This window comes from Ranitomeya variabilis, chromosome 3 (genome assembly GCF_051348905.1).
Source record: "Ranitomeya variabilis isolate aRanVar5 chromosome 3, aRanVar5.hap1, whole genome shotgun sequence".
NCBI lineage: Eukaryota > Metazoa > Chordata > Amphibia > Anura > Dendrobatidae > Ranitomeya > Ranitomeya variabilis.
This window is the reverse complement of record NC_135234.1, coordinates 403,632,016-403,658,968: the sequence shown is the minus strand read 5'-3', so window position 1 is coordinate 403,658,968 and position 26,953 is coordinate 403,632,016. Positions and strand designations below refer to the sequence as shown.

Here is a 26,953-nt window from a genome sequence, read left to right as displayed (position 1 = left end):
CGGACACATACTGGCACCAATAATTCTGGGTAAGAATGGCAGAGCCTTATGATTTTTTTCATCTACCTCTGACCGTATAAGCAATGACTGATATGGCGGTACTGGGTACATGTACGTTCCCTCTGCACTATGCACTTTAATGTTCAATTCAGGATCAAAGGATCGATTAGCAAGTCCCGTACTGTTTTCAGGCTCCTGCCTTTCTTATGCCCTAGGTGTTACTTGCAGTGGGTGTCTGCCGCACATGAACTATACGTGTACTTTGTATGTGACGTTTTCTGTTTTATAATTCCTGTGATATGAATATAATCAATAAAAGTTGTTATGCTTTTTAGCTTATTATGCCTTATTTGGGTTTATTTATCATTCACAACAACTGTGACACCTTGCTACCTGCCGACCCCTCAGACACAACCTGCTGCACGCCACCCACATTAAAACCACTTGCTGCATTACAGTGACCACAATGCTTACCGGGCCGACTTCGAGTCACCCTCGGTACGGCCGCTGCCTATCTCCCCCGCTGGTCCTCCTCAGATTCTTCTCTTGTAGACACCAGGCCCTCCTCCTCACACTCCACCGTTGATGCCCCAGCAACCAAGAATCCCTTGGCCCTTGTTGCGTCAGTGTTGCGAATGTCCATAGTCCCTGCAGTGGTGGAAGGCACTTCAGCTGCACGCCTGCCGCTAGCAATCCTCCGAATGCCTTCATCCCCCCATACCAATCCGTTTTCCCTAGGTCTTTCCTCCATTCCCAGGGCCAGTCCCCATGCTCCGTCCTCCCAAAGAGGCAGAGCTCTGGACTGCCCGCTCAGGTCCTTGCTCCCCGGATATTCCAGCAACTTCTCTGTTCCTCTTCCCGGCGCCCCGTCACCTCGTCTCTCTGCATGACGCCGGCGCCTCCACGCCGGAAGATGACGTCACCACCCTGCTCCTACGCATGCTTGCAATCGGAGCAGACTTCCGGCGCGGATTCAAGGCCTCCTGCTTCTCCCGGCTGCTCGCATCGCAACTCGGATGGTCCTTGGATGGACTCCCTGCCTTCCTCCGCACCCTGGATGACAGTTCAGGGCTCACACTCTCAGGAGGCTCGACCTCCTAGGGCATTTTGGGGGCATTGGGTCCACAGCAGATCCGCCGCTGCTGCCACTCAACAGACGCAACTGCTCCTGCAGCCACGCTGTGCTCTTTGTAGCTGCCAGCATCTTAAAGTCCTGGAATGGAGCATGATGCTAAATGTGCTACGATGGCCTGCAGCAACTCCAGACTTGTCTCCCATCAAAAAGATCATTAGTATGCCCAAAAGAATAGTCTTCAGCATAGCATTACATTCCTCAGACAACCATTAATAACATCACTGATAGCATAACAAGGTAAGTTAATTTATTATTGCATATGGCAATCACTCAATTGAATAAATGAAGGAGTTTTGAAAATGTTTCCACTTTTTCATAATTTTGCATATCATTATCATGCCTATTGATTCTGTGATTTTCACAATTCCACAACTTTTCCTCCAATGCTGAGGAATGTATATATACATACACAAACAAATATTTACATATACATGCTATGCATAAAAGAGCAGTCTTTTTACATACTTGTAATTCTTGATTGCGGCTTGTAAACAAACAAGCGATAACCTTCAAACCTTTCAGCGCCATGTGGAACAGTTACTAAAAATGTTGAGATCAGTATATGGCCTCTGTCTTTGTGCGTGCTTTTCACATATCAAGCAGCAGACAGTTGAACAGGATGGCAGGTACACGGAGCAGAAAGAATCTGAGCTGTTGTCAGGATTAACAATTAGCCCTTCAGCACAAAGTAACAGAAAATCTCTAGTTTGAAGTAAATGTCTAGACATGGATTGTGTAACTTATGTTCTTTATTGTTTTGTATCAATTGTATATTTTATTTTTATGTTATTAAGGCTAGTTTCACATTTGCGTTAGAATCCGCAGCGTTTAATCCACATGCACAAGTGCAGGAAAAAATGCACAGAAACACGTCCAAACGCGGCGTTTTTTTTAGACGCATGCGGGAACGCATGCGGTTAAAAAAACGCCGCGTTTGGACGCTTCTCAATGCGTTTTTTCCTGCGTTTGCGTTTTTGGTGCGCATAGTGACAAATTTTACAGGAGAAAAATCTAGATAACCAGACACCACCAATGGGACTACAGAGGGCGTGTATTATTGGATATCTTTATATAGACCCTTGAACAGCTGAAATCTTCAGATTTTGCTCCTGTATCCTCTGTCATGATGGATCTTCGCATGGAGAGCTTTTATTTCAACCTGGATTTAAGCATCAAGCTGTTTCTTGCCTGTGCGTTTGCTTGGGAGCAAGACAGAAATCGCGAAAGATGGAGAAGGAGACGTCGTAGGCGTTTTTGGAGACACCCCATTATTGAATTACGTGAGAGCCGTGGAGCCTATCACACGCTGTATGGCGAGCTTAATGACAACCTGGACAAATTCCTGGAATATACAAGGATGTCGCAAGACTCGTTCCGGGATTTGTTTGCTCGTGTCCCAGGAGCCATACGTAGACAGGACACCCAGCTCCGTAGAGCGATTCCACCAGAGGAACGTCTGCTGGTTACATTAAGGTACCGTATTTTTCTGACCATAAGACGCACTTTTTTTCCTCCAAATTTGGGAGGAAAGTGTGGGTGCGTCTTATGGTAGGGATGTAGCATGTGGGGAGGGGGGCAGCAGCGAGTGGGATCGCACTGTTATCCCACTTCAGGAGGCAGAAAAATGTCCCCACTGCCAGGAATCACTGCTGGGGAAACCATGTGGTCCCGATGATTAAGTGCAGTGAATATTCATTAGCTACTCCCCGCCCACCTATCAGCTGAGCAGTGAGCCGGGAGCAGCAAATGAATACTGCACTTAAGCAGGGACACACATGGTTTCCTCAGCGCTGATTCCTGCAGCAGCTGGGGAGATCTGTGTGTCCGGGGGAGGAGGAGGCAGCAGCAGTAGGGTCCGGGGGAGGAGATCGCTGCGTACCTTCCTGGGCTGGAGCTGAGTGCTGTGCAGTGTGCACAAGGAGGACCTGTGATGATGTCAGAAGTGGGCGGGCTGGAGCATCACATGGCAGCACAGAGCCCTCCCTCTTCTTGACATCATCACAGGTCCTTCAGACTCCAACACTAGAATCTGCTGGCTTCCAGTACCTGTGCTGTGGAAAGGCAACAAGCGGGAGGGCTCGGTGTGTGCAGTCATGGGATGCTTTTCACCTCACCACAGCTGGCTGGCTGCCACAATTAAGAGGTTAGTCTTTCCAAAACACAATAAAGCACTCTGCCACTCCATTAGTGCGCTATAACTCCCAGCATGTCGTAGGATCTGCAGGACATGCTGGGAGTTATAGTTCTCCCATGGGCTTTTAAAGCAGCACTCCAGTGTTATTTTGCAGTGCTAGAGTGGTGCTTTCAATATAAGCCCTGTGCCCCCATTCTTATACTCACCCTCCAGCATCTTCATATAGTACTTCACAGACACCACACTGGTCCCGCAGCTTCCAACATAATAAAATACTATTATATATAATAACACCACAAATAATAGTATGTTATTAAATATTTTACCACATTTTTTTGCTTCAAATATTTTTTTCCCTATTTTCCACCTCTAAAACCTGGGTGCGCCTTATAGTCCGGTGCGTCTTATAGTCCGAAAAATACGGTACGTAACAAATCTAAACCAATGGCAGTGCTAATTTTTGATGTTCTGACATGTTTTTTTTTTTTTGTATTTTCCTTTATGTCTTTAGCATAACAACACCATAAATAGAATTGATTGTAATTGTTTTTTTTTTTCTTCTTCCAGATTTCTGGCAACCGGAGAGAGTTTATCATCCCTCCACTTCCAATACCGGCTTGGAATTTCCACCCTGTCCAGAATAGTTGCGGACACCTGCCGGGCTTTGTGGAATGTACACCGGGATGAGTTTATTCCCCTACCCACCTTGGACATGTGGACTGAAATTGCGGAAAAATTCTGGAGTGTGTGTGATTTCCCCAACTGTTTGGGAGCGGTGGATGGAAAGCAATCCGCATTATCAAACCAGCAAGAACAGGATCGGAGTACTTCAATTACAAAAAATATTTTTCTGTGGTGCTCATGGCAATAGCCAATGCGGACTGTCGCTTCATCGCCGTGGACATTGGAGCTTTTGGTCGTGGCAACGATTCCCAGACTTTTAAGAACTCTGATATGGGCCGCCATGTGTATGGCAAAAATTTTAATTTTCCACGGCCACGACCGCTCCCCAACACTCAAGGTCCACCAATGCCATTTGTTATGGTTGGTGATGAGGCCTTTCAGATGTGTGAAAACCTACTGAAGCCATATTCCAGTCGTGACTTGAACCACACTAAAAGGATTTTTAACTACAGACTGACCAGGGCACGAAGAACAGTAGAGTGTACCTTTGGGATTCTGGTCTCAAAATGGCGCATTCTTGCATCAGCCATTAATCTAAAAATGGAGAGAGTCGACGAGGTGGTCAAAGCCTGTGTGGTTCTGCACAATTACATAATGGCTAAGGAGCGGCCCAACATTGAACTGGACGAACCAGTTGCACACCCACTGCCCGATTACCAACATCACCCGCTGCGGTCAACAGCTGAAATTGGCCACATGCAGGACCAATTTGCTGCCTTTTTTGATTCGGATATTGGGCGTGTGTCATGGCAGGACAATGTTGTGTAAATGTCCTGTTGGGATTTTATCTGTACCAGTTATTTTCTAAAATGTTACTAATATTTCTCGTTAATAAACTTTATTTTTTGGTGTCTTGACCGTGTCTCCTATGTCCTCTACAACTCAAGGCTGTTGGTTTGTAGTATTTTAAATCTAAAACCAGGAGTGGGTGATAATAGCTGAGGTGTCAGATATGTTATTATTATAATTTTCCTCTTAACATTTTCCTCTAAATTGTTCCAATCATTGTTTTGACTTACTGATATAAAATACTGACCACATACTGTTAATGTGACGATAGCCATGTTGTTTTAAAGGTTGTTAATGTCATTGCGCCCGGATTCTGTTCTGCAATATCCATTGGACACAGACTGAAGAGACAATGACTGGGATACAAAACAGATCTATACTCATCAAGTCAGGTGTCAGAAATAATTAATTCATGATGCACATAGCGTCATGAATTCATTATTTCTGACACATGTACAGGTGAGCATAGATATGCCGTGTATGACCGCCATCGTCCCTTCAGTTTGTGTGAAATAGATTAGTACACAGAAGAGAAAATGGAGGTTAGACAAGGCAGTTCTCTACTCACCAGGTCAGGTGTCCTAAAACTAATGAGTTTGTGGACACCTGACCTGTTGAGTATAGTTCTGCATTTTATTTCCGCCATTTTCTCTTCACTCTACAACACTAGTCACAGACTAAGCAGAAGGAAGAGATTATGGAGATAATACAAGTATAAATATTTTGGCCCACCTCATATCTCTATACTAAAGACACACAAAGCTGCAGTCTTTTATTTGCTAACTACTGGAGCTATGATGTGGCCAAAAAATTAAGTGTTCGGCGCACGGTGTGTGTTGACGGCGGCGAAATACACAAGTAAACCACACATAATTGGGGGCAAAAAACAATATTATTTATTTTGTTACAGACAAAATTTTTATTTACTGCGTCTGCTTGGGGTAGAGTGATGTAAACAGGGGGTGTGAAGCAGTGAGGCCTGGCTAACCATGGATGACGCAGAGGTGGCAGGAGAAGGGGCAATAAAACTTGTGGGGTCTGGTAGTTCGGGGATAGGGCTTGACACATGAGAGGCTTGAGACGCACTGGAAGGGTGAGATAAACCTGACATTACAGACACACTGGGAGGTGAAGGGGGAGGAATACTAAGAGTCCGCTGTTTTTGTTTTTTTTCCCTTTCTGGGATTGCCGGGTTCTGGTAAGCCTCGGTGGGCTCATATGTCGTGGCATGGTCATGGTGGGTGACCTGTCAGGGTCCGTCTGCACTGTGTCAGAGTCCATAGTGCTCGTAGAGCGTGCAGCCATGCCAGAGTCCATAGTGCTCGTAGAGCGTGCAGCCATGCCAGAGTCCATAGTGCTCGTAGAGCGTGCAGCCATGCCAGAGTCCATAGCACTTGTAGAGCGGAAGGCCATGCCAGGGTCCTGCTGCATCGTGGTGGTGGCGGTACGGAAGGCCATGCCTGGGTCCTGCTGCATCGTGGTGGTGGCGGTATGGAAGGCCATGCCTGGGTCCTGCTGCATCGTGGTGGTGGCGGTACGGAAGTCCATGCCTGGGTCCTGCTGCATCGTGGTGGTGGCGGTACGGAAGGCCATGCCTGGGTCCTGCTGCATCATGGTGTCAGTGGAGGAGGTCCAAGCAGGAGCAGCGGTTGTCATGGTGGTGGCGGTGGGCTGTCCATCAGCACTCAGCATGGTGGTGGTGCTGTACTGGTGTCCGGCAGTGCTAGGAATAGAGGTGGCCGTGCAGTGGTATGCAGCAGAGGTTGGCATTGAGGTTAATCGTGATAGTGAAGGCACAAGGTGGATATGCCGCCACTGTCTGCTGAAAATACCGACTCTGCTGCATAGCCTGCACGTAAGCAGCATTGCAGGCTTGCATGACACTAATCTGGAGATCAGGAGTAAGGTGTTCCGACATGCCCTGCTCAATTGGTTAAAAAAATTATGTGCTGGCCTCTGGAGGTCGGCTTTTACTTGGTCAAGGCTTTTGGTGACCTCCTGGATTCGTGTATTCATGTGGCTAAGGGAAATATCCATTCGGTCAACCAAAGCCTTGAGTCCGTGAAAAACCGAGCTCAAGTGCAAAAACTCGGGCATAAGAGACCTGTCCGATGCCCTCTGCCGCTGCCGTGAGGAGCCCAAAAAAAAGGGGCAGTGGCAGAGGACTGGGAAAGGGGAAGACCTGATGGACCAGCTTCCTGGTCTCCAGTTTCTGTGGCAGGCCCACTTGCTGCAGCGCTGCTGGATGGCTGGGACGGGTCCATGGCTGTCTGATGAAGGACAGCTCCAGAACCTGGGCCAACAGTGCTGCTCCATGTGCTGTGAAAAAAGGAAAAAAAATTAATACCAAAAATGAACCAGACGCCAGCTCCTGTGGAATAGAAACATACAGATTATGGCAATACAACACAACCTAATGCACGGAAGAAATACTTACGTTCTCTGGGCAAGGACCGGTTTTAAAAATGCCAGAACGCGATGGTATTTGTACTTTCTGATCCTTGCTCCTTAACCACTGGGAACACGGCTCTCTTGACGCAGGCCCTTGTTGAAGGGGCCCTTCATCGAACGCCAACGTGTTTTGACTCTGGCCACTGTTGAAAAAAACAAAACATAATGGTCAGACAATGGACTTTTGGTCGTGCTCACACAACTGTATGTGATGAGAGAAACTCCTGAGAGTTTCTCATCACACACAGTTGTGTGAGCACGGCCAAGGTGTCTGCTGCTTCACACCGCATTGCAATACTTACCAAATGCATTTCGGACCCGAGTCGGGGCGTTTTCCCAGCCATCCCACATCTCTTTGGCCACCTCATTCCATAGGCGCCGGATCGTCACATTGTCCGAGTGCTGTGGAACCCGGGTATCCCATAACGGGACTCGCTCCTGGACCAGGGAGATGAGGAGGTCATTTTCTATGAGGTCTTCATCCCGTTCTGGAACCTAAAAATTAAATAAAGACATTAATGTTGGATACATTAACATAAGGAAAAGAAAGAAAACAGAGGCTGAGAAATGGCATGAATAAGGAAAGTCAAGATACAAAAGGATTCCAGAAGAAAAATGTAAAGAAATAGGAATGTAAATAAAGGAAGATTCAAGAATACTACAGTGAGAATACAGTAAACAGTCAGCCTTGTATACGTACACGCTGCCGCCTTGCCACCCGACCGTGACTCCGCTGCTCCTGCCCAGTCTCTGCCGCAGTAGAAGAAGTGCTCTAAAAAAATGAAAAACAAAAATTGTCATATGTGTAGATGTGACATTGAATACTTACCAATCTGAGGAGGTGAGTACTCACTTCACTGACATGTTCTACTTCAGAAGGCCCAGGACGTTGCTCCTCATCAAAAGAAGAAGACATTCTGATGTATGCAGAAAGAAAGAAATGGCAGAAATTAGGACATATTGAGACAGAAAATAGAAAATAAAGGCATTGGCTAGGATATACTCACGTTGTTCAGAGGCTTGTTTGCTCCAAGGTGCTGTGGTCTGTCTGCTCTGCTTGGCTGTCTGCTGAGTAGTGACCTGCAAATGTCCACTCCCTCCCTTTATCACCTTGTATGTGGGGGGGTGGCTTATCAGTGTCTAGTTTGTTTTTTTTTCTGGTGCAACGCATGCGTTCACGACCGCAAGCAAACGCATGTGCTGGTAAACGCATGCGCTGGTAAACGCATGCGTTCACATAGACAGCAATGCGTTTTTTTGGCGCATTCCTTACGCAATCGACCGCATACGTTTCTAGGCGGCAAATTGATGCCTCTAAAAATTACTACATGTAGCATTTCCGTGACAAACCGCAGACGACGAAACGATGCATGTGTTGTGAAACGCGGCAAAAAGCAACCGATCGCAGACGCATGCGTCCCTAATGTTAAATATAGGAATACACAACGCATGCGGATATTTGCAGAAGAAACGCTGCGGACACAACCGCAAATGTGAAACCGGCCTAACACAGTCACATTTATGGGACATGTGATAACTTGAAGATTCAGTTTCAAACTATTTTACGGATTGTATTAAAATCCTCCATCTTGCTTGGTACAATTACTCAGTATGTGATTCTTCAGATTTTGTTTTATTCTATGCCTGATGAAGAGACCCGAGTAGTCTCGAAAGCTTGCAATTTGTTACCATCTTTTCAGTTAGCCATTAAAAGGTATCAATCACTGAGGACTCTCAATTCTAAATATCTTTCAGTTCATAACAAGAACCATTAAATACAGTAGAACCTGCTATGGGCATTTAGGTCCCTAAACTATCATTATGGTATTATGCTGGTATTATGGAACTAAATTTCTAAAGTTGCCCCTGAATATACTCTTCGATGAGGCAAGATGTATAAAATTGTGTGCACTGTAGAAAAGCGGCACCGTCTGTATAACAAGACACCAGTAATTAGCATAACAAAAATTATTTCTAAACATAACACAGCAATGGAAAGTTTTTACAATATCTTTTTCATATGCTGGAGGTTTAGGGACCTAAAAACCAGTGACAAGATGCTCAAATCACTTGCTATTAAAGTTCTATCTGTAGAATCAGTAAGACTGAGGTGTAGAGATGAGCAAGCACTAAAATGCTAGGATGCTCGTTACTCGAACTGAACAATTCCTAATGCTTGAATGCTTGTTTCGAGAAATAAGTATAACGGTAGTCAACGGGAAATCCGAGCATTTTTCTGGCAGACCCTACAAAGAGGTCTGGGGGGCAGTGAAAATATTGAAATGGATGGAAAAAGTGCTGAATAGAAAGAGAACAACACGGGGAAGACTCCCGGAAGGATCTCTGACTCTCAGATCACTGCTGAGAACAATGGTGTCACACTTTTACTCTACTTTAACCCCTTAACGACCAGAGGTATTTTTGCTTTGCATTTTTCGTTTTTTTTGCTCCCCTTCTTCTCAGAGCAATATCTTTTTTACTTTTTGGTCAAAATGGCCATGTGAGGGCTTGTTTTTTGTGGAACATGTTGTACTTTTGAACGACATCATTGGCATTTAACATATGGTGTACTGGAAAACAGGAAAAAAATTCCAAGTGCAGTGAAATTGCAAAAGTGCAATTCCACAGTTTTTTTTTTTTTTTTTTTACCATGTTCATTTAATGCTAACACTGACGTGACATTATGATTCTCCAAGTCATTATGAGTTCATCGACACCAAAGAAGTATAGTTTCATTTTTATTTAAATGGTGAAAAAAAATCCAAAGTTTGTAAAAAAATAAACAAATAAATACATTTCCGATACCCGTAGCGTCTCCACTTTTCGTGACCTGTGGTTGGGTGTGGGCTTTTTTTTTGCGAGCCGAGCTGACGTTTTTAATGATACTATTTTGGTGCAGATACGATCTTTTGATCGAATGTTATTGCATTTTAACCCCTTACCGACCTCTGCCGTACTATCACTGTGGAGGTCGGATCCCCTGCTTTGATGTGGGCTCCGGCGCTGAGCCCACCTCAAAGCCGGGACATGTCAGCTGTTTTGAACAGCTGACATGTGCCCGCAATAGCGGCGGTGAAACCGAGATTCACCTGCCGCTATTAACTAGTTAAAGGCCGCTGTCAAATGCTGACAGCGGCATTTAACCGGCGCTTCCGGACGTGCGGCCGGAAATGAGCCTATCGCCGACCCCGTCACATGATCGGGGTCAGCGATGCGTCGGCATAGCAACCAGAGGTCTCCTTGAGACCTCTATGGTTGCTGATGACAGCTTGCTGTGAGCGCCACCCTGTGGTCGGTGCTCATAGCAAGCCTGTAATTCAGCTACATAGAAGTGATCTGATGATCGCTGCTATGTAGCAGAGCCGATCAGGCTATGCCACCTTCTAGCCTCCCATGGAGGCTATTGAAGCATAGCAAAAGTAAAAAAAAAAGTTTAAAAAATATAAAAAAATATAAAAGTTTAAATCACCCCCCCTTTCGCCCCATTCAAAATAAAACAATAACAAAATCAAACCTACACATATTTGGTATCGCTGCGTTCAGAATCGCCTGATCTATCAATAAAAAAAAAGGATTAACCTGATCGCCGCGACATTGCATTCAAATGTAATAACGGACGATCAAAAGAACGTATCTGCACCAAAACGGTATCATTATAAACGCCAGCTTGGCACGCAAAAAATTTGCCCTCACCTGACCCCAGATCACGAAAAATGGAGACGCTACGGGTATTGGAAAATTACCAATTTATTATTTTTTTTTTTAGCAAAGTTTGGATTTTTTTTTTACCACTTAGAAAAAACGTAACCTAGACATGTTTGGTGTCCATGAACTCATAATGACCTGGAGAATCAAAATGGCAGGTCAGTTTTAGCATTTAGGCTACGTTCACATTTGCGTTGTGCGCCGCTGCGTCGGCGACGCAACGCACAACGCAAACAAAAACGCAACAAAACGCACGCTAAAACGCTGCGTTTTGCGACGCATGCGTCCTTTTTCGCCGAAAGTTGGACGCAAAAAAAATGCAACTTGCTGCGTTCTCTGCGCCCAACGCTTGCGGCCAAAAAAACGCATGCGTCGCAAAACGCAGCACAACGCATGTCCATGCGCCCCCATGTTAAATATAGGGGTGCATGACGCATGCGGCGACGCTGCGGCGCCCGATGCTGCGGCGCCTAACGCTAATGTGAACGTAGACTTAGTGAGCCTAGCAAAAAAGCCAAACAAAAAACAAGTGTGGGATTGCACTTTTTTTGCAATTTCATCACACTTGGAATTTCTTTCCCGTTTTCTAGTACACGACATGCTAAAACCAATGATGTCGTTCAAAAGTACAACTTGTCCCGCAAAAAATAAGCCCTCACATGGCCATATTGATGGAAAAATAAAAAAAGTTATGGCTCTGGGAAGTAGGGGAGCGAAAAACGAGAACGCAAAAACGGAAAAGGGCAAGGTCATGAAGGGGTAAATGCAATGTCGCAGAGACAAAAAAAACCCATGATTCTGACGTTTTTACTTTTTACTAATTACGCCGTTTAACGATCAGGTTAATTCTTTTTTTTATATTGATCAGGCAATTCTGAAAGTGGCGATAACATATATGTGTATATTTGATTATTTTGATTGTTTTATTTTGAATGGGGCAAAAGGGGGGGATTTAAACCTTTATATTTTATTATTTTATATATTTTTTAAAACATTTTGTTTTTTACTTTTTGCATGCTTCAATAGCCTCCATGGGAGACTAGAATCTGCAGTACTTTGATCATTCTGTTAAAGGGACTCTGTCACCTGAATTTGGCGGGCTATGTAAATGCCCTGTGTCTGGTCCGATGGACGGTGTTTCCTCTTTTTTCATTCACCCCTTCCTTTCCTGCTGGCCGCAATATTTTCTTGAGTGTTAGTAGGTTTCCTCCGTAGTTCACGCATGCGCAAAGCAATCTTGCCTTGTGCACGAGCAGTATGCTTTGCCCAACTGCGGGCAAAGCCGAAAAGCATTAGTGCGCATGCGCCGCCGCACTATGTCCCGGAACACAGCGAACCTCATAAACATTCTTTTCAAATGGTCATGTAGTGGAACTATTAGACTCATAAAGGCTACGCACTGTGCAAAGCCTTCCAAAAACTACAAGCAGAGTCATCCATACACCCTTGAAGGCACCAACTGTAGTGCCTCACTCAGATATTTTAAGCAAAGTATAGTTATGGTACTCCTACACTCCTAAAAGTTATGCAGAGTACAAAGCCTTCCAAAGATTACAAGCAGGGTCATCTGTACACCTTGAAGGCAAAAATGGACAGCCTCATTAAAATATTAAGAAAGTATACACCTGTAGCAGACCAATTTATTTATTTTTTTATTTCAAACCAACGAAATTTCACACAAAGCAGGCTCTACTGTATATAAGACAATAGTACATTTTTTGACGAAAAATATTGTGTGAACCGTACTGGGCCAAGCGTCTTTAAACTTTTTTCAACCAACCGTAGTTGTACACAAAGCACGTTATTCTGTATGAATGAATCATTGAATACAAACATTTTTTGAAGCTTTTTTAGCGTTTAATAAACCAGCGAAATGTAACAAGAATCGCATTAAAGTATATGGATGAATCATTGAATCCATAAAACGTTTTGAAAGGTTTTTTTTTTAGTTTAATATACCAGTGAAATGTAACAAGAACCATGTTACAGTGTATGGATGAATCATTGAATCCATAAACATTTTTTCAAGATTGTTTTAAGGTAACACTGAAATGTAACAAAAAGCACATAATACTGCATGGATCAGTAATTGAATCAATAAAAAAAGTTCCAATTTTTTTGAAGTTTTATGTAACACCGAAATGTAACAGAAAGCACTTAAAACTGTAAGGATGTATAATTGAATCCAGACAAATTTCTCACTGCTTTTTTATAGCGTTTCATATACCACTGAAATGTACCCAAGCACGTAATACTGTATGGATGAGCAATATAATACTGAAAAATGTTTGAACTAATTTATTGAGAGTTACATACCACCGAAATCCACCAAAGAACAATGTAATACTCTATTGATGAGCAGTATAATACCGATAAATTTTACATAATTTTTGGAGGGTTATATACCACCAAAATCTACCTGAGAATATGTATAACTCTATGGATAAGCGTATTGTATTGAGGGTTAGATACCACAGAAATCTACCCAAGAACATGCAATACTCTAGGGATGAGCAATATAATAAACATACATTTTTTAACAACCTTTTGGAGGGTTCGATACCACCAAAATATATGCAAGAACACGTAATACTGTATGGCTAAGCAATACAATACCGAAAAACATTAGACAACTTGTTCTGAGGGTTAAATACCACCAAAATCTACCCAAGAAAATGTAATACTCTAGGGATGAGCAATATAATACCGATACATTTTTGAACAATTTTTTGGAGGGTTAAAAACTACCGAAATGTATCTAAGAAGACTTTATACTCTATTGATGACTAATTTAATCCAGATAAATGTTTGAACAATTTTTTGCAGTGTTATATACCACTGAAAAGTACCCCAGAACACGTAATACTCTACGGATGAGTAATTGAATTCAGATACATTTTTGAACTTTTTTAGAGTGTTATATAACACAGAAATGTACCCAAGACCATGAAATAGTTTATGGCTGAGAAATTTAATCCAGATAAATTTTATTAACAATCGATGTAAAAACAACAAATTGTTATTTTTATTGTTATTTTATGATATATATGATTCGATTTCGCACACTCTCTGTGGGTTATAAATCCCACCTTTCTATTTTTATTTGAATTCTAATCCTATGTTCTGGGTATAACCTATATCGGCAGGACGGCTGGTACCATGTAGAGCAGCCATCCCAACAGCAGGCTAAACAAGCGGGCCGTAGATTATGATTGACAACCTGGGAGGTTAAATACTGGGGCACTTCCAGAGACCGGTAACCCTGATGAAGAAGGACGCCACTCCTTCGAAACGCGTCAGTCTTTTGGTCTCTGTGTTACCCCGTACAATCTCCAATCTCCGTGACGTCACACGCTGAGCCTTGTGCCAGCGAGCTCCTCCCCCTGTCTTTCCCTGCTCGTATCCAGGGACGCTACCGGCCGGAGCTGTCCCTGGCCCTACGCAGCTTCCGCATTGTACGCCACTTTGCGGTTGTTCTCCACCGCTTGCTTGTTTTCCTGCCTGCACGCCTACCCGACGGATTCCACCTTCCAGACCGGACCACACTCGCCACTCCAGACGGAGCTATAGTGCCATCCCGGTGAGTCCGCACCTGTTGTACCGCCATTGTCTCTCTGGGCACGTCCATATCCCCGGCTTCAGGTCTGGATCTGGAGCAGCAGGGGTCGACTTGTGGTGGCCCCTGGCTGTGTGGGGGAGTGCAGTATTCATGTGTATTGGACCATTGCAACGTGCATGCATTAATTTGAGTGGAGAAGTCACAAGCCACTCGTTTACACTCTAGTACAAATATTTTATAGGTTTCTACATCACTGTAGCGCGGATCCAGTTGTTTTTACATCGATTGTTTCCTTTATTGACAGTAGCAGCCCCTACCTGTCCTGTTTCCTGCGGCTTGGTGATCCTGGTGAGGCAGCGCTGGTGTATTCTTTTACATTTTAAATTTTATTAACACTTTTTGTGAGTGTTCTATATCACAGAAATGTACCCCAGATGATGGAATAGTCTATCAGTGAGAAATTTAACAAAGATAAATTTTGAAACTTTTTTTGGAGGGTTAAATATTACAGAAATTTATTCCAGACCTTTGACTTTTTTGAGTTTTACATACCTCCATAATGTACCAATAACCGCATTAAACTGTATGGATGATAATTGAATCCAGAAATAAATTTGAAATGTAAATATTTTGAAAGTGTAGTTTATGCACATCTACACTCATAAAGGTTTTGCAGAAAGTGCAAAACCAGTTAATAATTATAAGGAGGGTCATCCATAGACCCTTGAATAACAACAACTGGCGGGCCTCATTCAAATACTTTAAAGTGTAGTTGCTGTACACATTCACACAGTGCAAATCCAGTAAAAAATTATCAGGTGGGTAATAAAGTAATCCGCTTCCTCAGGTGTCTGATTCTTCTTCTTCCTCAGGAAGCTGGGAGGACTGCCTCCAACTGCTTCCTGGAGCCGAATTCCCAGGTGACACATATAGAAATGGGCAACAGCCTCCTGTGTTACCAGCACCATTGCCTGCTCCCCCATAGGAGGTGGGGGAACCCGAAGAACAGTATGCTCTCTAGGGGGTGGTAGTAGCACTGTCTTGAGCTGCCTCAAGGAGCCTCTCCCAGACCCATTCATTCCTCAAGAAGGGTTCATACCGCTCGCTTCCTTCTGGGATCACACCCACTGTATACCAGCGATGTTAACCTTTCATTTTGAGGACGTGACCCTGGTCCCAGCGATCAGTTCTTGTAGCCTTCAAGGCAAGTATTCCATCTCTACTGCCCGATGGTTGAACAAGATGTGATGACGGGTCTCAAACTCTTCAATGGACTCCCTTCTCCGCTGACGGGATGCCAGCTCTTGGTACCTTGCGGCTTTTGGGCACGATAACATTTCTCCAGACCTGGTCCTGGTTCGCCTCCTTGTCTCTTCCAACCAGTCTAGGCCCCGCAGTCCGCTCACCAGTTCCTGGCTATCCCGTCTGCAAGAACCACAGTCGTAAAGGATGTGGCCTGGTCCCCAGACCATGGAATATTGCATGGCTAACAAATTTAACCCAGCAAAATTTGTTAAGGCTTTTAGTGAGTGTTAGATATGATAAAAATGTACCCGAGAGCATGGAATACTCTATGGTTAAGTAATTTAATCCAGGAAAAAATTTTGACACTTTTTGGTAGTGTCAAATAACCTCAAAATGTACCACAAAGCACATAATACTCGATGGATCACATTGATGGATCACATGATATATTAAATTTTTTCACAAAAAAAAAATGCTGCAGCTATATATTTTGCAAGGGACTGTACAGCCATAATCCCCGTCTACAGACTATATTCGGCCACTTTCCCTGCTCCTGCAACTCTCTCTCCCTCCATAGACTTAAAGGGGTATTCCCATCTCCAAGAACCTATCCAAATATGTAGTACAAATACCTCTAATTAGAAATGTAGTATAGTTTTTTTTTACTTCACTATGTCTCTTTCCTCATGTGCAGACATTGCAGGACCTTAGGTATCTATGGTTGGAGATGGGAATACCCCTTTAATGCAGACTGTATGTGATTCAGAGTAAAGCTAACGACTAGCCCTTAAAAGGGCTCTTAGTATGATTGTTCCGTTTCTGCACCAGTATCAACATTACAGAACTGATTTCTTATACTGTTCACACACACACACACAAACAAACACACACACCTGGACAAGTACCCTCTCCCTACAATATGAACGGTCACAGAGATGTGCTATGGTGTCAGTGTGCATCAGTGGTGCTAGGCGGCGCTTTTTCTTTTATAAGCTCCTGATGATGTCACACGGCCATCCAATCTTAGCAATGCCACTACCAAGATGGCTACAGCATTATAGTGGAATGCAGGCAATCCCTGCATGCTTATTGGCTGTGTAACAGGCGCCAAACATGAGGGGCGGGAATTACAGTTGAAATCGTGCACCACCTAATGCTCGCCCAGTAACAAGCACATCCTACCACTCAGATACTCAAATGATATCCGAATATTATAAAGCATGTTCGCTCAATCCTACTGAAGTGCTGAAAATAGCAGATACTGGGCACAAAAATTGATTGCAACCATAATTATTGATGGCTTTTCTGTGGAATTGTTCAATCAGCAGAAAAACCCTTTGACAATTAAAATGACCAATAGAGGTCATAAGGAAAAAGTGAGAGCAATTGAAAGCATGTGCTGATCTCCATTGCAGGATGTGGAGAGGGTGAGTATATACAGTACAGACCAAAAGTTTGGACACACCCTCTCATTTAAAGATTTTCTGTGTTTTCATGACTATGAAAATTGTACATTCACACTGAAGGCATTAAAACTATAAATTAACACATGTGGAATTATATACTTAACAAAAAAGTGTGAAACAACTGAAATTATGTCTTATATTCTAGGTTCTTCAAAGTAGCCACCTTTTGCTTTGATGCCTGTTTTGCACACTCTTGGCATTCTCTTGATGAGCTTCAAGAGGTAGTCACTGGGAATGGTCTTCCAACAATCTTTGGGAGTTCCCAGAGATGCTTAGCATTTGTTGGCCCTTTTGCCTTCACTCTGCGGTCCAGCTCACCCCAAACCATCTCAACTGGGTTCAGGTCTGGTGACTGTGGAGGCCAGGTCATCTGGCGTAGCACCCCATCACTCTCGTTCTTGGTCAAATAGCCCTTACACAGCCTGGAGGTGTGTTTGGGGTCACTGTCCTGTTGAAAAATAAATGACGGTCCAACTAAACGCAAACCGGATGGAATAGCATGCCGCTGCAAGATGCTGTGGTAGCCATGCTGATTCAGTATGCCTTAAATTTTGAATAAATCCCCAACAGTGTCACCAGCAAAGCACCCCCACACCTCCTCCTCCATGCTTCACAGTGGGAACCAGGCATGTAGAGTCCATCTGTTCACCTTTTCTGCGTCGCACAAAGACACGGTGGTTGGAACCAAAGATCTCAAATTTGGACTCATCAGACCAAAGCACAGATTTCCACTGGTCTAATGTCCATTCCTTGTGTTCTTTAGCCCAAACAAGTCTCTTCTGCTTGTTGTCTGTCCTTTGCAGTGGTTTCCTAGAAGCTATTTTACCATGAAGGCCTGCTGCACAAAGTCTCCTCTTAACAGTTGTTGTAGAGATGTGTCTGCTGCTAGAACTCTGTGTGGCATTGACCTGGTCTTTAATCTGAGCTGCTGTTAACCTGCGCTTTCTGAGGCTGGTGACTCGGATAAGCTTATCCTCAGAAGCAGAAGTGACTCTTGGTCTTCTTTTCCTGGGGAGGTCCTCATGTGAGCCAGTTCCTTAGCGCTTGATGGCTTTTGCCACTGCACTTGGGGACACTTTCAAAGTTTTCCCAATTTTTTGGACTGATTGACCTTCATTTCTTAAAGTAATGATGGCCAGTAGGGTTGAGCGAAACGGATCGTTCATTTTCAAAAGTCGCCGACTTTTGGCAAAGTCGGGTTTCGTGACACCCGACCCGACTCCAGCGTGGGATCGGCCACGTGGTCGGCGATCTTGGCGCCAAAGTCGCGTTTTGTATGACGCCTTCCCCGACATTTTTTCAGCCAATTAAGGAGTGTGGGCAGCGTGATGATATAGGTTCCGGCCTGGTTTCTGCGGCGTCATAGAGCCATATTACCGTTTGGGCTGCAGTGATTTCCGCAGTCAAACACAACACATGCTTTGCACGGAGGGGAGAGAGAGAGAGAGAGAGAGAGGGAGAGAGAGAGAAAGAGAGAGAGAGAGAAAAATAATAAAATAATCCACATTGACTTGCATTGGGTTTCGTGTTCCAGTCCGGAACACGACTTTACAGTAGAATTGGCCGATTTCACGCGATCCGACTTTCGAGAAGGTCGGGTTTCACAAAACCCAACTCGACCCTAAAAAAGCAAAAGTCGCTCAACCCTAATGGCCACTTGTTTTTCTTTACTGTGTATCCACCAGACTTCTGCACAACACAACTGATGGTCCCAACCCCATTTATAAGGCAAGAAATTCCACTTATTAAACCTGACAGGGCACACCTGTGAAGTCAAAACCATTCCCGGTGACTACCTCTTGAAGCTCATCAAGAGAATGCCAAGAGTGTGCAAAGCAGTCATCAAAGCAAAAGGTGGCTACTTTGAAGAACCTAGAATATAAGACATAATTTCAGTTGTTTTGATGCCTTCAGTGTGAATGTACAATTTTCACAGTCATGAAAATACAGAAAAATCTTTAAATGAGAAGGTGTGTCCAAACTTTTGATCTGTACTGTATATCTACATATAGATAAATATATATATTTTTTAAGAAATACTTTATTTGCATGTTTTTCTTAGTTTATTTGCACGTTCTTCTTACTATTATCAATAGTGAATCAATTATTAATAGTCAAATTATTGCATTTGAGAGTAAACTTACTTGTAGATCTTTAACATTTGGAAACGGAATTCCTACTGTTACAACAGCGCGGGCATTGTCATCAGAAAAGTCTAGTCCTTCACTCACTTTACCTCTGCAGACTGCAATCAGGAGGGCACCATCTGAAAAAGGAAAGTACAAACAGGGATAAAGTAAGTACCGTATTTTTCGGACTACAAGATGCACTTTTTCCCCCCCAAAAAAAGGGGGGAAAATAGGGGGTGCGTCTAATAGTCGTAATGCAGGCTTACCCGCAGTGGTGTGGTGGCGGCTGCAGAGGTGCGGGGATGAGGAGGCGCAGTTAAGTGGGGTCCCTTTCACCGGTGAGATGATGCAGCAGCCCGGTAAGCAGCAGAGCCGGGTGAATCATGTTGTTATCGGTGGTGGCGGCCATCTTCCTGAGGCCGCGCGTGCGCAGATGGAGTGCTCTGCTTCCCGGGGCTTCAGGAAAATGGCCGCGGGAGGCCGTGCGTGCGCAGATGGAGATCGCGGTGGCCATTTTCCTGAAGCCGAGTTCGCACATTTAGATCTTGGCTTCAGGAAAATGGCCGCCGTGATCTCCAACTGCACACGTGCGGCCTTCTGCGGCCATTTTCCTGAAGCCCCGGGAAGCAGAGCACTCCATCTGCGCACGCGCGGCCTCAGGAAGATGGCCGCCACCACCGATAACAACATGATTCACCCGGCTCTGCTGCTTACCGGGCTGCTGCATCACCTCACCGGTAAAAGGGACCCCGCTCACGCCATACTGCTCACTGAGCCTCCTCATTCCCGCACCTCTCCCGGTAACCACTGCTGCAACCCTCCCATGGACACCAGGCCGTGGCCTCGCCCACCTAAGCAGGAAGGGACCCTGCTCAGGTGCACGCCGTACCGCATCACCCCACCTCTGCCGACACCATGCCTGTGACCCTGCTCTGCCACCGCCAGCCCTCAGGTAAGATACTGTAAATTCGGACAATAAGACGGACCCCCATCTTATAAAAAAAATCTTTTTTTCTGCAATTTTCACCCCAAATTTGGGGTGCGTCTTATGGTCCAGTGCGTCTTATAGTCCGATAAATATGGTAATAAGGCCACTAAACATAATAGATACCCAAACAATCATTTGGCCGACACTAACCAGCCAATTCTCCCAACTCCATCATACACAGAAATGCTTGAGTGAGCGCTCCTGATTTCTTTATGACACAGTCGCTATCAAAGGAGTCACAGGAAGTATAAAAGGATTGACTGTTGTAAGTTTAAAATACTGGATACGGCTTTCCCTTACAGAAAAGACAGGTAGGCTAAGGTTAAATCCTAGCTCTACAGGCTCTGATTAGCTGCACCTGGCTGGCTCTGCATATAACCAGTCTAGGTGTTCACCTTATTCAGTCAGCAGGGGGAAGCTGACCAGGCTGGATTGTATAGAGAGAGAGACAAGTCGGAATCTCTCTCTGGAAAGAGACAGCACAAGTCATGTGCACCAAACTGGAATTATCAGTGGTTGATATGGATAACTTTTGTTTTGTTTGACTGAACTGGGACTAGCTCAGCCGTGTATGAGTAGCCAGGGTCTATTTTGTTTAGTTAGCGCCTGGACACGGCTAGGGAATTTGTTTATGGTTTCACTTTTTGGTGCTGTGAAACCTGTGTAAATAAATGTCACATTGTTTTGACACAAAAATCCAGCGCCTGTGTGAATGCTACCTAATGCCTACCTGAGAGTGTGACTCCCTATACCATCCAACAACATATGTAGGGAGTGAGATGAGAGGCCTGCATACACATTAGACTGTTAGCCAATCCCCCCCCTCCAAAATCAGCTGCTTTGGCCGCCTGTAGTCTAAAGGTTGGGCTCACGCACAGACTTTTAAGAGTGTTAAGAGCTTAAACACAGTCTGCGAAAGTCTTAAATATTAATGTATTTGGTATTCAGCAGCTGCATATACACAATCTTATGGACTACAAGAGATGAGAGAGATACTGCAATAGTCTTGGCCTTATATATTTTTTGGCACGTAAACAAATATACCATTCTTTCATAAATGAACAGCTTTTCTTGGCTACACTCACCCTTCACTCCCTTAAAACGTATGGCATCGTAATATGTCTGCAGTAATTTATCAAAGTCCGTTTTCTCTCCTCCTTGAGGCTCCTTAATGACCGTCTTGATCTGTTCTAAATTCTCCCATAAACCAGTGTGCATCCATCTGTCTTTTAATTTTTCCAGCATCTAAAAAACAAAACTGTTCATTAATGATCATATTATTTTATTTTAATCAGTCTCCAATTTTTCACAGTGACTTGTGTAAAATGATGGAACCCTGCCTAATGGACATTTACAGCTTCATACTATAAAAGTCAGCTAGGTGTGGCTGTTCTACCTTTGGAACTCACACATCTCAGAATTTCCCAGTACACCACAATTGCTGAATTGCTTCTATAACTCTCATAAAACTGAATAGGGAGATTCATGCTAATGTGCTGCCACCTCCTTAGGCTACGTTCACATTTGCGGTGCGCGCCGCAGCGTCCTCGCCGCAAGACAACGCATGCGTCGTGCGGCCCTATCTTTAACATTGGGGCCGCATGTACATGCGTTGTCATGCGTTGTGTTGCGTTGTACGCCGCATGCGGCGTTAGGGCGCACCTGTCAGGGCGCGGCAAACGCAACATGTTGCATTTTTTGGGCGGCGCCAACCTTTTAAAAAACGCATGCGTCGTGTTTGCGTCGTCGATGCGCCTTATTCCCCATTGAAGTGTATTGACGACGCAATGTGGTGCGTTGTACGACGCATGCGTTTTCAATTAAAAAATGCAAAAAATTGTCTAGACTTTGTCTAGACAAAAAAAAGCACTATATATATAAAAAAAGGGGGGTTGGCATTGTCTTTCACAAGGCTATTCTCTACAGAGAAGACACAGAGAGGAGCAATCTGCTTTCAAAACCTGTAAGTATATAATTTCTCTTTGCATTTTTATTCTGTGTTTTATTTCTTGATTTTGATTTAATTTGTGCAATGTTTGGTCTGTGCTATTGTACGGTTATGGCACTGTGGGTTGTTATTGATAAATTGTGTTTTTTAATCTGGTTCTGATGTATTTCTGGCGTTATATGATAGCGTTTCTTGTCTTTGGCCTTGCTTGGTTTTGGATTGGTTTTTAATGGATTTTGGGTTGTTCTGGTGTCATGCGGTTGTTCAATGTCTTTTTTTTGGCTGATTTTTTATTGTTAAATTTCTGGTGCATGTCTTTTTCTGGTTTCTATTGTTGGGGGTAACCGTATGGTGTTTTCTTGGCTCATGTCTTGCTGTGTTTTATTGTAAAGTATGCTCTTGGCATTGCCTACCTTTTTTTTTCTTTCCTTGAGTGTCTTTTCTTGCTGGTGTGGGGGGGCTACATTTATGATGTTTCATTTGTATTGTACTATTCCGTGCGGCTATATGCCATTCTATTTTCAATTGTATTTTTTTTTTTTTTTTTAATCTCTGATGGTTTTACGTCGTTTTTAACCGTATGGCATATATCTTCCTTCCTTGACTGTTTGCATTGTAAAGTTTGGAGTATGGATGTATTTTTTTTTTTTTTTGGGGGGGGGGGCCCTTTTTTTTTTTTCCCATGTTTTTTTTTTCTATTTGACTATGGTTTATTTTTGGGTTGCTGTATATTTTAACAGCGGTTGTACCGTAATGTTTATTGCTTATTGTCTAGAATGGTATTTATTACCTTTTTCTGATGTATTTCTGTGGTTCTATGTCACAAGATGGTGTTGTTTTGGATCATGTCTTGTTGTAATTGTAAAGTATGGCGTTCATTAGTTTGCTATTTCATTGGTCCTTTTTTTTCTGTTTAAATAAAGTTTTATTTTTTTTTAGTTTTTATTTTTTCAAATTTGGACATAGGGGTCTATTTTTGCTTAATTTTTTGGGGGTCTATTCTGGATGAAACTTTTTAATACTCTGCATTGTGTTGTATCTGCTATTGTATTCTCTTGCAATGTATGGCATTGTGGTGTCGCTTGTTGAGGTTGCATTGTCCTATCAGTCAACAGTCCATTGTGGTTAATTTTTATTTTTATTTTTGCTATTTCTTTGTATGTGGCAGTGTTTGCTTTGGATTTGATTTTTTGTTCATTTTTTCATTGCAGAATAACTTGCAAGAATGGCGACTGAGTCAGCATCTAGCCAATCGGCGCAGGGGAGTGCGGTGAGTAATTATGTCCAGTTGCTTACTATTCGCTGTCATTTGTAGCCTTGGCAATAATTTTTGTCTACAATTTTTACAGGCTTCTTCAAGTGAGGGGGAAGGGAATCAGCGGGAGCAGCGAGCTCGGGGCCAAGGTGTGGCGTCAAGCCGGCGAGTAAGTATTTTTTTTTTTTTATTTAAATTTCTTTTCTTGACTAGCATCCTGCTGTGAGGAACAGTACATTTGACTAGCATCCTGCTTTCACTAGTGATGTTGACAAAGCTTAATTACATTATAGCTTTTAAGGGCTGCAAGTATTGGGGGAAGGTAACATACAGTTGAACTCCCTGCACAAGAACATACAAAAAATACAGGTATAGAAACCAGAGATACATACATCAAATGGCATATTATTCAAAGACAGGACAGGGCAAAGGTACATATCATGACAGGTGCTGGTGGTTGTTCATATTTTCAAATCTTTAACCTTAATGTTTTCCAATTATTCTAGGTTTCACAACGGGACCATGGTGAGAGTATTGATGTGGACCTCCTAATCACCAGCATACAGGAGCGTGGCCCGTTGTGGGACAGCCGTGACCCCCGGCACATGGACCAGGTGGTGTTGAGGCGTTTGTGGGTTGAGGTGGCAAAGTCGCTGTGGGATGGCTTTGACAGCGCTTCAGGCACGGACAAAAGCAACTTTGGTGAGTATTGCTGATACGCCGTGCTGATACGCCGCTATGACCCATCATGCCGGGATAAACACAACCGTGTGTGATGCGACCAACGCCTTCAACTTTGCATCGCACACGGTTGTTTTATCCTTTTTAAATGCTAAATATGAAACCTTTTTTTTTGTTTGCATTCACAGTCAAAAAGTTGAGGACCAGATGGCGATCCATGAAGCATGATCCATGACCGTTTCAATAAGGGCCTCCGTAATGAGGAGGAGCAAGCTCGGAGTGGTGCTGGTGCGGCCAAGTCTGTTCCCTACAAATACAACAGGGCGTTACAGTTCCTAAGACCGGTCCTTGGCCGCCGACAGTAAGTATTTTGTCCACATACCAGATTGCGCATCCACATCGTACATTGCCCAGCCACGTACATTGCGCATCCACATAGTATATTGCCAGGCCACTATATCGCAGCCACATAGTACACGTTCTAGCCACGTATCCACATAGTATATTTCCCAGGCACATAGTGTATTGGCCATCCATGTAGTCAGCGTAGCATATTGGCCATCCACGTAACTTTTTCCCTAGTGGGATGGTATATTGCCCATTAGTCATTTTTTTGGTTAACAGCGTGAGTCCTTGTAGTCCATGACAGGCTACGTTCTGAGTCAGGGTAGGTCTGATCTCAGGAATAATGATGACGTCTCGATCACATGACCCTAACGTCATGGCAGTTCCTGCGATCAGCGTTAAAATGGCAGTCATCTGCAAAGTCACTGTAGATAATTTATTTTTTGGGTTTTGTTTTACATTTTTCTCTTAACTTTAAATTTTATACTATTGCTGCGGCATAGGCAGCGTCAATAAAGAGTTTATGACAAAAATGTTTTTTCCAACACAACTCATGTGTTTGCCGATGACAGTGGTATGCGGTCAAAAGGCTTTGGCAGCGGGAAGGAGCGCTCTTTTTCTGCAGTTGGTATGTCCATGATTGGTCTCGTCAGCCATAACAGGCAGCTGGCGATAACAATCATCAATTTATTAAAGGCCAGACAGACTGAGAGACAGAGGATTGTTATCTATTGCTGTGTCATGTAATGTTAACGTTATTACAGGAGTTGGCGTATGTGATAGGTTATTAATTGAAAACTAATTTTTCCCTTATCTTTTCACAGAACACACAGCAGCACCCTCGAGCGTGCTCGCCCATCTGGAGAGGACCTTCATGAATCGCCATCTGACCAGTCACAGCCATCCCACAGCGACAGCAGGCTTGCACCACCATCTGGAGAACCGGCAGCCGGTCCATCAGGTGTTCCCCTGGCCGAGGCCTCTGGCGCTCCTTCTTTCGGGAATTCCCGACAGCGCCAGCGGGCCTCGGACAGGCCAACAATGCCCGAATTTTTGCATTTGAGCACGGTCTTCCAGAATTGTTTCAAGGCGCTGGGCGATAGAATGGACACTGCTCTGTCCAATATCGACCGGCGCCTTGAAAATATGGAATCCGAGCTCTCGAGGCTGGCCAAACATTTTTTTTAGTGCCATTGCTAAGGGCATGGTGGAACACCTTACGCCGGAACTCCAGATTTCGGTGATGCAGGCCTGCAACACTGCCTACGTGAGGGCTCTGCAGCAGGCTCGGGTCATGCAGTCAGCGACTACAATGCCCGTAGTGCCGTCGCTGGCTAGCATGACTCCGACTCCTGCTGCAGAGCCACTCCAGCCACCCCACCGAGGTCTGCGTGCGGAGCGACGCCACCACAGGCACCATAACATCGAGCCGCCGACTCCTGCTCCTGCAAGGCCCTCATCCTGCCGTAGACGTCATGCTGTGGGAGCTGCCGCGGGAGAACATAGGAGGAAGAGAAGGAGGACACATACTGCGGCTCTGGCTGCTCCAATCATACAGACACCTACTTCGCGGCAGGGGTCTAGCCGCAGCAGGAGCAGCCAGAGCCATTCAAGAACCAGCGGAAGACTAGTTTTGCCTCCTCCCTCCCCTACAGAGGTTGCTGTATCGTCGCCAGGGTACCCTGAGGGCTTGGAATTGCCGTCGAGCCTACTGGACTCTGGCTCATCATCCTCCTCTTCCTCTCCCCATTCCCAACCAGAGACTTACCACTCACCCATGGTAGCTGAGGTTGATACCCCATAAGTTTATTTCCCATCTTTTTTTCCTGTTTCCCCAATAAAAAATGTTATTTTCACAACAATATTTGTTTTTATTTTGCAGTATACTTCTCGGCAATTCACGCCGTGCGCCGTCTACACATATTTTGTGCTTCAAACACCTCATATATGCAATGTCAGACAGTATTTTTACAATTTTTATTTTGCATTTTTTTTGGTGTCTCTCATTGCTGTATGAGGTGTTTACAAACACTAAAGGTACCTTCACACTTAAGCAACGCTGCAGCGAAACAGACAATGATGCCGATCGCTGCAGCGTCGCTATTTGGTCGCTGGAGAGCTGTCACACAGACAGCTCTCCAGCGACCAACGATGCCGAGGTCCCCGGGTAACCAGGGGAAACATTAAGTTGTGCGCAGGGCCGCGCTTAGTAACCCGATGTTTACCCTGGTTACCAGTGTAAAAGAAAAAAAAAATATATACTCACAATCGCGTCCACCGGCGTCCGCTTCCCTGCACTGACTGAGTGCCGGCCCTAACAGCAGAGCGGTCACGTCACCGCTGTGCTGTGCATTCACTTTACGGCCGGCACTCAGTCAGTGCAGGAAGCGGACGCCGGGGGACGCGAAGGTGAGTATGTACGGTTTGTTTTTTTACACT

The 26,953-nt window shown here is 44.3% G+C and overlaps 1 protein-coding gene across 1 annotated transcript in view; it reads right to left on the bottom strand.

Moving 5' to 3' along the window:
* Positions 1-26,953, bottom strand: part of BRIP1 (BRCA1 interacting DNA helicase 1) — a 554,995-nt gene that overhangs the window by 91,247 nt on the left and 436,795 nt on the right. Inside the window, exons 15-16 of the mRNA XM_077296215.1 lie at positions 21,371-21,530; positions 19,313-19,434 (exon numbers count right to left, since the gene is read on the bottom strand). Coding sequence (XP_077152330.1) covers positions 19,313-19,434; positions 21,371-21,530 — 282 coding nt within the window. The remainder of the gene's footprint in view (positions 1-19,312; positions 19,435-21,370; positions 21,531-26,953) is intronic.